General features: G+C 38.8%; 1 protein-coding gene across 5 annotated transcripts in view; it reads right to left on the bottom strand.

The window, feature by feature from the left end:
- Dis3l2 (DIS3 like 3'-5' exoribonuclease 2) overlaps positions 1-13,634 on the bottom strand; it is a 329,266-nt gene that overhangs the window by 176,726 nt on the left and 138,906 nt on the right. For all 5 annotated transcript variants that reach the window (XM_085697205.2, XM_085697193.2, XM_085697207.2 and 2 more), the window contains one exon: positions 12,290-12,537. In XM_085697205.2, coding sequence (XP_085553331.2) covers positions 12,290-12,537 — 248 coding nt within the window. The remainder of the gene's footprint in view (positions 1-12,289; positions 12,538-13,634) is intronic.

Here is a 13,634-nt window from a genome sequence, read left to right as displayed (position 1 = left end):
ATACTGTGAGCCAAATTAACCTGCTTACAACTATTTTGTCAGGCTGTAGATTTGCTGCTATTATTGCTTTAATCATCACAACAATGAGACAGGTAACTAATACACAGACCAGGGCAAAGGGATCTAATGTCAGCAGAGCCAAAGGGAGGTTCTAGATAAGAAAGCTAGAAATCATTTTCAAATATAGTACTAAGACAACATTCCTGAAATAAAAGAAAATGTAGATTTTTCCAGACAGGCAAAATCACATCTCAGGAAGAACCAGAGAAACATACTCAAAAAAAAAAAAAATCCATTGGATATCAGAGTTAAAACTTTGTAAATGCACGATCTCAGTGTCTGTGCTGCTGGGGTTATATTTAGGAAGAGGTCTCCTGTGCCAATGCGTTCAAGTGTACTTCCCACTTTCTCTTCTATGGGGTTCAGTATGGCTGGCTTTATGTTGAGGTCTTTGATCCATTTGGACTTGAGTTTTGTGCATGGTGATAGATATGGATCTATTTTCATTCTTCGACATGTTGATATCCAGTTATGCCAGCACCATTTGTTAAATATGCTTTTTTTTTCATTTGATATTTTTTGCTTCTTTGTCAAAAATCAGATGTTCGAAGATGTGTGGATTGATATCTGGATCTTCTATTTGGTTCCATTGGTCCTCCTATCTGTTCTTATGCCAATACCAGGCTGTTTTCAGTACTGTAGCTCTGTAGTAGAATTTGAAGTCAGGGATTGTGATGCCTCCAGAAGTTCTTTTATTGTACAGGACTGTTTTGTCTATCCTGGGTTTTTTGCTTTTCCATAGGAAGCTGAGTGCCGTTTTTTTGAGGTCTGTGAAGAATTTTGCTCAGATTTTGATGGGCATTGCATTGAATCTGTAGATTGCTTTTGGTAAGATTGCCAGTAATGAAAATTAAAGAGAAGCATTTTTCTTTTTCCCATATTGTGCGGGTGCCAAACACTCTTAATTCATTTATGAAATTACAACATGACTTATAAAGACAAAAATTATATTTTAGTTATGCCTTCCAAATGTAATCAACATCTCCAAGTTCCTATTAGTAGTAATTAACATTTATTTTACTAAGTTCCAGAGAACATTTCTCAAGTGCCTCATTTAAATAAATTTATTATGAATTTCTACTGGAGATATATTTGATAGCTGTACAGACTAAAGAGCTTGCAGAAGATAAAAATCTAATGAGCCAGCATGGTGAAAGAGCTCAGGATATTGGAAAGGGCCTCAGATGCCCCAGAAAGACTCCCCTCTATCTACATACTCATAAACCCTGATCTCTCCTAAACACTAGACTCCCTTGAACAAAGCTCTAACAGGAAACTGACTGGTGGATTGTGTGGTGGATCTTGCACAAGTGTCTGTTTTGACATTTTGGTTTCAGTGTAAGTATCAGAACCATAAAAGTAACTTTCATAGCTGGGTGGTGGTGGCACATGCCTTTAATCCCAGCATTCGGGAGGCAGAGGCAGGTGGATCTCTGTGAGTTCGAGGTCAGCCGGGTATAAAGAGCTAGTTCCAGGGCAGCTAGGGCTGTTACACAGAGAAACTCTGTCTCAAAAAACAAACAAACAAACAATAATAATAACTTTCATGGAGATGTACCGCAGCTCAAATGGTATTGCTTTCTGTGTACTTTCCTGGAACTGGAATTACAGGTGTTTGTGAGTTTCCTGGTGTGGGTATATTTCCCTCAACCAGTATACCTGTGCTGCTGTCTCTGAATTTTATAAGAAACACAGATAAAGTACACAACTATTTTTCTACAGAAGTTAATAAATTAAATGAATCATATAAATGGACTAAAGATAAAAATCACATAAATATCTCATTAAGAAAAAGATTGTTGCTGGGCAGTGGTGGCTTATGCCTTTAAGTCCAGTTCTCAAAAGGCAAAGGAAGGTACATCTCCATGAGTTTGTGACCAGCCTGGTCTACTGAAGGCGTAAGTCACAAAAAAATCCCACACCAGTTTTGAATTATGATTAATAGAATGGTTATTTATTCAAAGGGGAAAAAACTTACAGATTACTGTCCCAAACAACAGCCCCTCTGCACGATCAGGAAAGGAGTCTAGGAGCCGGAAGTCAGAGAGAGAGTGGAGGACAGCCGCTGCGTTTTTAAAGAGAGAGAGAGATCACGCCCCAATGGGCTGGTCCTCAGTGGCTATTGGCTGAAGGAGAGGAAGTAGCTCCTGCAGCAGTCTACAAAGCAAGTTCCAGGATAACCATGGTGATTACACAAGAGAGACCCTGTCTCAAGAAAGAGACGGGGGACTAAAGAACTTTGGACACTCTCAATGCAGAAAAGGTCTTTGACAAACTCCAATATGCCTCAATGATAAAAGCCCTAGAAAGAACAGACTTCATCATAATAAAAGCTATCTATGGCAAACCCAAACCAACATCATCCTAAATGAAGAAAGACTTGAAGGAATCCTATTATAATCAGAAACAAGGCTGGACTATTCACTGTCTTCACTCCTTTTCAATATAGTGCTAGAAAGCACTACCTAGAGCAGTGGTTCTCAACCTTCCTAATGCTATAACACTTTAATACAGTTCCTCATGGTAGGGTGACTCACAACCATAAAATTATTTCATTACTACTTCATAACTGTAATTTTGCTACTGTTATGAATTGTAGAGTAAATATCTGATATGCAAGATATCTGATATGTGACCCCTATGAAAGGGGCATTCAATCCCCCCCAGGGGGTCATGACCCACAGTTATCACTGTTAGAGCAATAAGATAAGAGAAAGAAATTTAAAAAACACAAATAGGCAAAGAAGTCAAATTATTACCCCTATTTGCAGATAGTATGATATTGTAAATAAATGATCTGATAAATTCTACCAGAAAACTTCTAGAAATGATCAACAGTTTCAGTTACGATACAAAATCAACTTACAATAATCAGTATCCTTTCCGTATACTAATAACAAACTGAGAACAAAATCATGAAAACACTGTCATTCACAATAACCTCAATAAAATAACATATCTAAGAATAAGCCTACCCAAGGATGTTCTACAAAGAGAACTTCAAATCTGAAGAAGGAGCCTGAAGAAGGTGCTAGATGGAAAAACCCAACCATATTCATAGATTAGTACAATTAATACTGTGGAAATGGCCATGCTAAAAAAGCAATTTACAGAGCCAATATAATCACAATCAATCACAATCCTTATGACATTATTCACAGAAATTTTAAAAAATCCTAAAATTTATATGGAATCACAAAGGACCCAAGATAGCTGAAGCAACCCAGAGCAAAAAGAACAATGCTGGATGGATTACCACACTAGATTTCAAGGTATATTACAAAGCTACACTAATAAACATAGCATGGTACTGGCACAAATGCAGGCATGTAGATCAATGGAACAAAATAGAGGACCCAAACACAAGAACACATAATTACAGCCATCTCACAGCTGACAGAGACCAAAAGTACAAACAAGAAAAAAGACAGCATTTCCAACAAATGGTGAAAACTGGATGACTACAAGAATGAAATTAGACCCCTATCTATCACCCTGTATAATAATCAATTCTGAATGGATCAAAGCATGCAGTGCAAAAGAAACCTGAAATGCTGAAACCTGCCAGAAGAAAACATAGGCAGTACCTTACAAGACACAAGGGTAGGGAAGGACTTCCTGGATTGGACACAATTCACTCAGGAGTTAGGTCAACAACTAACAAATGGAACCTCTCACATGAAATTCAAAAGCTTCTATATAGCAAAGAAATCAAGTAAAGAGTAAACCCACAGAATGGGAGAGATCTTTGTCAATTACATATGAGATAGAAAATTAGTATGCAGAATATACAAAGAATTCAAAAAACAAGAGTCAAGAAAAGAAATAACCCAATTAAAAATGGGCCATGGATCAGAAAGAAGTTATAAATTTCTAACCTTATCAATTAGGGAAATATGAATAAAAACCACATTAAGATTTCATTTCACCCCAGTCAAAACATCTAAGATCAAAATACCCGACAACAAATGCTGTTGAGGATGTAGGCAAAAGAAACCCCCTTTCACATGGGTGGGACTACAACCTAGACTAGCTACCACAGAAATCCATGCGAAGACATCTCACAGAGCTAAAAGAAGGTACAGCATATGACATACCCAAAGAGAAAAGCAATCTATAAACTCAATGACTAGTGCTCTACAAACTGTCAATGTCATTACAAAAAAAAAAAAAAACCCTGCAACATGGAAGATCCTGAAGCAGTCAAGAATAGGGAATTGAGTCAAGAATGATCAGACAAGGCAGTTTTGTGGAGTTGGTTCTCTACTTCCATTTTTACATGGACTCTGGGGATTTAATTCAGAACACCAGGTTTGTGTGTATCTTTACCAACACAGCCATCAAACCAGCCACCAAATAATGAATTCTTGGGGTGATATTTTACATTGTCCATAAGTATATAGTTAAATGATTTTAATTGTCAATATTTAATGTACATATATTTCAAAAGTAAAAGTGAAAAACACATCTGAATTTTGATACTGCAGTAACAGTTGTAAGGAAGAAGCATTTCCTCAGTAGTGAATTTGTAATGGTCACCACCACAAATCTTTCTCTCCCAGCAGAGCTTCCCCATGAATACCGGGTCCTAACACATAATACTACAGGCAGTGTAGTCAAGCTTCTTCCAGTTGATGGGAGCAGCGATGAGGGCATAAATATTCTTTATGAGAAGCACCAGACGACTGCCCTCAGTAATAAGGAAATGACAAATCTACTGAGAAAAGAGAGCAACTATACACAGAAGAGGTTGTAACAGAGATAGTCCTTCAAATTGACCTGTGTAGCTAAAGAAAAATACAAACTCTCCCAATATTAGTGTCCTTGGTCACTTATCTTCTTTTCTCTATTAAATATTCTTTGAACACCAGCCTTAAAGCCAATCTCTGCACAGGGTATACACTCTTGTACATCAGCTTTATCATCACTTTTCTTAAATAAATACGCCCACACATAATGACTCCTGTTGTGAGCTCCATGCAGATAAAATGGTATCACAGCCTTGAGAAGCCACAAAAATAACAAATACTGGCTGATTCAAGGACCCAGAATACCAGTAACTATACAAAGCCTTGCTGGCACACAAAGTATGATAAACACAGCAATGTCTATAGCTATATATTATCCATATTGTTTTCCATAATCAGGGGTAGATAGTAAGTTACCTTCTCTTCTAGATCAATATTATGGCAGCAAAATGTAGCATTTAATGGATGGGGATCTTAGGGAAAATGTTTTTAACAATGAAAATATAAATGAATGAGTGGAAAGTAAGATTATTTTTGCTGTTGTGGCAGGGGTTTTGTTTTTCTGTGATAGAGCCTTAAGCAAACAAGGCTGGCCTCAAACTGAAGATGTAGTTGACAATAGACTTGAATTCTTGATCCTCTTGCCTCCATGCCTGGCACAAGAAATGAGATTTAGCAAAATCAAATGATTTTAGGGAAAGTCTTGAGGTGTGAATCAGTCACAAAGGGAGTAGCTAGAGGCTGAATGCAAACTCAGAGCGGGGAAAGGCTAACACTATCCAAAGACCACACCAATGAAGTAGAAAAAGACAAAATCTCCTGAGTAAATTGGGAGCATGGGGAAAAGGACAGAAGGGGAGGGGAGCAGAGAAAAATATATAGTTCAATAAAAACAATTTTAAAAAACCACCAAAGTACACACCAACACAATTTAGACAAGTGCATTAGGAATTATAATGGAGATGGTAACTTTGGCAGACATTTATTTAAATGGAGATTCCTCCCTCCACACACACTTATTGAGAAATTTAAGAGTTGGGTTCAGCTGGGCAGTGGTGGTGCACACCTTTAATCCCAGCACTCGGGAGGCAGAGGTAGGCAGATCTCTGTGAGTTCACGGCCAGCCTGTGCTACAAGAGCTAGTTCCAGGACAAGGGTTGTTACACAGAGAAACCCTAACTCAAAAAACTAAAGAGTTGGGTTCATCAAAAACATTTTCTGGGAAGAAAAACAATTAAAACTCACAATGTGGGGAGTTAACATTGTCTGGGTCATAGGAGATCCAGAGAATTCTTACAATTGACATCTTCTAGGTGTTACATAATCAGTCTTTAGAAACAAAACCACCTATTAAATTTGCAATGTATGGTTCTTGGTGCTGAAGTCTACAGACAAACTAGCAAGTCTTCAGACCTTGAGCTGAATTCCATAGGGGGTCCCCTGACTTCTGACTCTTGGTTTGTCTTGTCTAAGAGGAAGCAGCTATAACACTACCCACATTCTGGGGAGCTTCTTCCTTGGCATGATGAGCCTGCAGAACTGGCCTTAGAAGAGAAGGACTCGGGAGAACTCTAGCACAGGCAGCAGTTCAAAGTTGTCAATCCAGCAACATTCCAAGAATCTTTCCAGCCAGGTTAGGATGCACTGTTTGGATAAATGGAAACAAGCATTTCCCCAGCAACTGTCTCTGTTGCTGGAGGTGAGGGTGCTGCAGCCAGCATGCAGGCAATCAGGGAATCCTGCTCCTATATACAGACTACAGACTCTTTGACTAGATTCCCTGGGGAAGCAACCACTTAGTAACAGAGGTCTGTATCAGGACCATTCTCCTCCATTCCCTGACTTCTTCAAAATGCAGGGTTTTGGGTTTTTTTTTCCCCCAAAGCTCATCTTTACAGGCCACCAGGTGGAGCCCAATAATCATATAAAAAAGAGCCCCCTCCTCAGTCCAATCTGCTTTTCTTTGCCTCTTAGCCAGGTACAGCCATGGTCTAGAAAGGGCTTGTAAAAATCTCACTGTATCATATAACTCGGTCTCCCTCTTAGAAGATTATTTAAATTCGAAATGTGCCCTTGGGAAAGTAAAACACTCATTTTGTGCAAGGGGTGTTGGTGACTGTAGAAAGTTTTTCTGTTTACTTATCTTGTAAACAATGCCTCCATAGCATTAATTTCTTCACTTTGCCTTATCTAGCAGCCTGGTCACCACTGCATTTTTCTGCTAAAATTAAATAATTTATATAAAGTAATTTTTACCATGTCATCCATTTATATTTACCCCCTAAAGAAATTCAGTATCTTCAAAACCAAATAGAAGCCAGGTATGGCTTTGATTCTAGCATTCAGGAGACAGAAGCAGGTGGATTTCTGTGAGTTAAGGCCAGCTGATCTACAAAGCAAATTACAGGATGGTCAGGCTATATTGTGAGACCCTGTCTTAAAATAACAAAACCTCAAAAGAAGTATTTGCCTCCATCGGCTGACTATCTGAGGACTGACCCTTTAAGTGCAAAGCTAGAAGAGAAAAATATTCAAACAGGCCCCACCCAACCTTCTTCTCCACCACACACCACAGCAATAAGAACTTCTTTGGTTGCTTCCATGTTGCTTAACCATTGGCTTTGCTGCCCTCACTGAAATCAGCAAAACTGCAACCCATCCTCCATATCTCCTTTCAATAGCCCTAAGTCCAGATAGTCTCAAGTTCAACCATAAGTCTCTCATCTTTACTGCACCTGCACTGACCTATTCATTTTCCCTCCAAGTCCACAAAAAATGTTAAATAATCTAAGATATATGTTAATTTGCTCTTGACCAGTTCCTCTCCTACATCATCAGCCTTTAGTGATACCAAAAACCACTATTTGCTTCTCACAGTAGCTAATAGAAAACTCTTCCATTTCTTTCAAGATTTACCCTTATATTATTTGAGAAGAAACCATTACAAATCTAGGAAAAAATGAGTATGATATCTTTGTGCCCACATCATCCTAGAAGAGATGAGGCTGAGGCAGTGATCTTTGGAGTTTTGGTAGTAGATCTTACAAAGGTCTAAGAAATACCAGCTTGAATACCACTGTGAAAGTTTCAAAAGGGAATGATGATTTAAGAGAGCTGAGGAGTTCCTAAAACTGTAAAACTCATTACATAATCGCAAATCATTCCAGAGAGGAAGCCAATGCAACTCTTTGGTTATTCTGGACAAGAGTTCACTACCAAATATTAAAAGTACTAAGTATGCTGTGATTTATGACAAAAAGCACTAGTCCCTAAATGCCAGCAAGGGCTCACTGAGACTACCTTTGGAGTTTTGACAGAATTACAAGCGTAATAATTTACAAAAGGTAGTAGGTATCTTGTTAAGAGAAGTCAAGTGAGACTCCTCATGATAATTTAACATCAAGACAGAAAACAATTTGAACAACCATGGGTCTCCAAACTGTAAAGACCTCTGAGCTTTCCTTAGGTTGAGTTGCCAAAGTGGCACAGGGGATGCCAGAGAGGCAAGTACAGCACAATGGGAGCCAAGATCAACGGCTTCCTTATGGATCCTCACAAAGCTATATTCTATAAATGTTCATATTCTTTTCAATACTTTTGTTAAATATCAGCACATCCTAATATTGATATCCTCTACCTGATTTGTATACTTGTTACCACTTGTAAACCAGGCTTTGATCTTGAGGTCATGGAACTCTGGGCTCCACTCCAAACTCCCCCTCATTCTTCTGTATTCCCTAGTCAACCTGGCTGCAGATCTCAAAGTCACCTTCATTTCGACAAACTCACCTGACCAGCCTTATCCTAAGGTATCCTTGATCAAAAGGAGCACATGGTCAAGTGAAATACCAAATCAGCAACAGTATCTGAGCTGCAGTGATGAACTGATTAGAAGCTATGAGAATGCCCAGAAGGAGGCTTGGAGTCAGGGAAGACTTTCTGAGTAGCCAACTGAGTTGAATTTAAAAGCTGAGTATTTCACCAAGAGGTAAAGGTCACTGCTAGGAAGTATGTGTGTAAAAGCTTGGAGTCATGAACAGTCACAGTCATCTAGAGAAAGAGCAAAGGATAAGAGATCAGTGAAGGTTATGCTGGAAGCCAAGGCCACTCTTGGAACATTGTGTTGAAACTACCATCAGCATCTACAGTCACTCAAGTCTGAGGCCTGGAAGTTCATCTAAGGTTCTTCTACCTTTTCCTTCACACAGAATTTACCTTGTTTTCCCCAAAGTTTTTCACTCCTCTTGCCTCCTCTACAGTTCTCCTGTTCCAGGTCCTCTCAGTTCCTCCAGCTTCTTAAGACAACCTGTAATATCTATAACTGTCCCACACGCTCCTTGCTCTCTACTCTAGACTCTCAGTACAAGAGATCTGTTAGCAAAGAGTTTTCTGTCTTCCAAGTAATGATCCTAGCTCTCCCTTTCTTCTATCTTCTCCAAACTTTCATTAAAGTATTTTCTTTCTGTAGAAGAACTTAAGACATGTTGTTTTGTACTCTAGTGGTAACTCAAAAGACAGGAATTCACTTCTCCTGCTTTCTCCATGTTCCTTCCCAGGCAGATGTGTTCACAGTCCTGTTCATGGAACACAGAACACAGAAAACTGAATCCTATATCTATGTTAAACTACTACCTAGGAAAACATCTGTCTTAAACTTGGCCAATGTAATTCTCTGTCCCATGAATTCTGTCTTGTAATCCAGACTTCAGTATGTGACCTGTAACTGGCCATGGATGCTGCTGTGCAGGTGGATGGCTGTTATACAAAGTAAAGCAGAGTATCTAGGCTCAAAAGTAGAAGGGTGGCTGGTTTGTCAGGGTGCTTGAGAGAAAAAAAAAAACATGTTTACTGCCTTATTAGTTATGAGTTTCTCATAATCCTTCATCCCGTTTCACCCCCGGAGTTTTAGGAGAACCACCAGAGTCTCATAGTAATCCCCATTTTATTTAAATTAGTACAGGTAGGATTCTATTTCTTAGAATCAAGTTATATCTTTGCCATTTATATCAAGGTCTTCTATCAGTTTCCAGAACTGACCCTAGCTTGTTCACTCTGCACTTCTCAGGTGGTATAACACCTTACACATACTTAAGGCTGTCTTCTGAACTAAATGTATCCACTAAAGAGGAATGTAACATTGGACTTGAGTAATTAGTAACAATTTCACATGAAAAGGTGCAGACATAGGGAAGAAATTCAAAAGGAAACCACTTTAGCTGATTGGTTTTTTAGGCACTGTTTATGTGGAAGCTGACCATACATTCCCACCCACTGCAACTACTACCTCATGCTCCTTGTCAAAGCCTGGCAAAGATGAGGAATGAAACCTAGGCCACTGTAGCACATCATGTGCAGACTGGAAAACAGTGACCTCAGTTCCTAAAGATCAGTAACTGATAGCCAGAACAAAACAGCAAGGGACCACCAACATCTCAACAGCTGCAGCCCTCAGCCTCTGGGCAACAGACGGCATCTGAGAACTTCATTATGAAAAGCTGTTGTGCTTTATTTTTTTTTTACGTAAATTTTATCTTCTCAGAAAGAATTTTAATTTCACAGTTTCAGGAAAAAGAATTTGAATGTCTTTATATTACAAATATAAACAGAAATCATAGATTTTCATCTAAATATTCAAGCTTTACTTTGGAAGTTATATATAACACATGATTATCATTTTAGAATATTCTTTCTTTAGAATCAGTGAATATACTTGCTGTTTCCAAGGACTGAATCCCTTTGTGGCTGCTGCTGCTGCTGCTACACTAAACTTTGAGCCAAGGGTTTCTGATGAGATAAGGGCTCAGCTGTGCATGAAAAATATAAAAGATCCTTCAGAAACTCACACCAGGAAGATTTCCTGACTACACCCTTAGACTTGAATATTTAGGAAATGGCCCAATCAAGTTTGCACAATGGAATATGGTAAAAAGGCAGATAAAAGACAGTTGAATTTCCTGCTTTGACATGGCAGTCATCCCTTGTCACTGCCCAACAGAGTATGGCTACACAGGGGCAGGTGGCACAACCATCATCAGGCCCCTTGATTTGATGGTGAGAAACAGGCAAGTCTGTGAGAAGGGCTATTTGGAACTCAAGAGGTTGATACCACCCTTTGATAACAAGTTAGGCTTTAAAAATGATGACACTATAACCACGTACTAGACAGCAGACAAGAAAGCACAATAGTTCTCAAGCAGCTCTGAGGCTATGGAAATTACTCCAATCTTCACATAACTGCAAAATGGGCATGGGATGATATTTCTTAAACTGTGTCAGTATGACACATAGAGAGAAGATGGATGGATGGATGGATGGATGGATGGATGGATGGATAGATAGATAGATAGATAGACAGATAGACAGATAGATAGACAGATAGACAGATAGACAGATAGACAGATAGACAGATAGACAGATAGACAGATAGACAGATAGATAGATTTGTTTGTTTATTGAGACAGGGACTCATTATATAGCCCTTGCTGGACTAAAACTCTATGCAGCTCAGGCTGGCCTTGATCTCACAGGGATCCACCAGCCTCCATTTTCTCAGTGCTGCAATTAAAGGTGTGGGCCACCATGCCTGGTCTAACACCTAGATTTCATTTCGTTTAGTTGACGAAGTACTAGGTACATACAAGTAGAATAAATCTAATAAAAGTATGAGATGGTGGCCAGAGGCCCAAAGATCATTCATTCACCATAGTCTCTGATAAACACAGGGCATCTCTAGGAGGATCTTAGACAAGTTGAATAACCATTAAACTGGACTACATGTAAATGTCCAAACATACTCTTCTACATTATGTACTTATATTTAATTTTCATGATGTAAAAACCAGACACCATTATAAAGGGTAAAAAATATAGCTAACACAATATTACTTTTCTTTTAAAATGAATACTAGCTATAAAAAGAAATAGGTATAGCATTATTGAGACAGCTAGGTTCAGCAGATTCTTCAAACAAAATAAAATGGCACTCATTGATAGTCAAAGGGGTAATTCTGTCTACAATGTCATATATGAATCTTTGACATGACTCAAATTGAAGACCACTATGAGCATCAATAAGCAAATATGTCTTCATGTTCATATTAAAGCAAAGAAGCTAGAAATTCCCTGAAAATGGTGGAACTTTTCATATTTTAACATGAGGTCTGAAAGTAGAAGGCTGGCTACTCTGTTCAATACAAGAACTTATCTGCAGTATACATGTCCCAGTGATATTTATCATATAACAGGAAGAGGTTCAGAATATATTTATATTTTATGACAAAAGCAATGGTATTTGCCTGGTAATTCAAGCAATCTATAGGTGATCTAAGGGCAATTTCTAAAAGTCCAGGACCAAACTGCACTAATACCAAGGCTTTAGTAAAGAAGATAGACCTGAAGTACATAAGCTGCTCACCTAACACACTGCCCGCCCACACTGGCTTCTTGCTGTGCCCTGCGGTTTTCTGCCAAATAACACCTACCCAAGGGCAAAGTTACAGTCCTCCTTCCAGTCTACGATGCGGCAGATGAATAGTGTGCTGGCATAATCTTTAGGCCGGGTCATAAAGTCCTGGGGACAGTCCTTGAGAGGTACATAAATTCTAGGCACTCGGTGGTCTGAAGGAGAAAACAGGGCGTATTTCTTAAACAGGTCACTGTTCTTATCAGCCAAGAGTTTGAGGATGCCAGTTGCTGCACGGGAATGCTTTTTCTCCAAGATGTAAACCACCTGAAAACACCAAAGACAAAGTCATTGTTTCTCTATGTGAAAATCAGTCAGAAACTCAACAGGACATTATCAATTATCAGATCAACCAGAGGGACCTAGCTGCACCTGGAGGTCATCATGAAGTGGCTCTCTATCATACTCTGTAACTAGGTGATCTATATGTAAATTGCAACAATTTAAGTATCAGATGTGGGGGAGAGTCCAAGAAAAAAAAAAAACGTACGGACTATATGGATAAATTAGATGAAAATGCTTTTAATAACCATGCCCTATGTCTTGTAAAGGTATGTGTAGCCCAGCAGGGTGGACAGCTCCAAGTTTCAGCTCCACATTATACTTTGCCCACATTAATACCAGAAAGAGCAATTGTTTTCTTTAAAAATGTTACTGAACATAAAAAATTACTGTTCTCAATTGGGATATAATTTCTATTTCCTTGTTGAAATCTCCTGTTTTCTTAAATATGTCCAAAGAAAGTGTAATGTGTGGTGAAAATCTTTTTTTAATTGTTTTTATTGTTTTATTTTTCTCTGCTCTCCTCCCTACCTTCCCCCTCCCCTTCTACCCTCTCCCATGATATCCACGCTCCCAATTTACTCTGGAGATTGTCTTTTTCTACTTTCCATGTAGATTTGACATCCACACAATGGAGTACTAGACAGTGGAAAGAAATAATGATATCTTGAAATTTGCAGGCAAATAGATGCATCTAGAAAACTTCATATTGAGTGAGGTAACCCAGACCCAGAAAGGCAAATACAATATGTACTCACTCGTAAGTCACTTTTAGACATAAAGCAAAGAAAAACCAGTCTACAATTCACAACCCCAGAGAATCTAGACAATAATGAGGGCCCTAAGAGAGACATACAAGGACCAAATCTACACGGAAGGATAAACATAGTTCAACAACGTACAAACTCCTCATGTTGACAGACAGGAGAGCTACTCTCAGCAAGATGGCTGGAGTATGGTTATGTGATTCCCAGAGGAAACACTGCTGGATGTCTCTGGTACAGACAGTCTCTCACTATGGTTTTACTTTATCTCTTGTTCTTACAGCATGTGTGCCACCAAGAGCAAGACTCAACTATGTT

The sequence above is a fragment of the Myodes glareolus genome, chromosome 1 (genome assembly GCF_982192425.1).
Source record: "Myodes glareolus chromosome 1, mMyoGla1.1, whole genome shotgun sequence".
Lineage (NCBI taxonomy): Eukaryota > Metazoa > Chordata > Mammalia > Rodentia > Cricetidae > Myodes > Myodes glareolus.
This window is presented reverse-complemented; position numbering and strand designations above follow the sequence as displayed.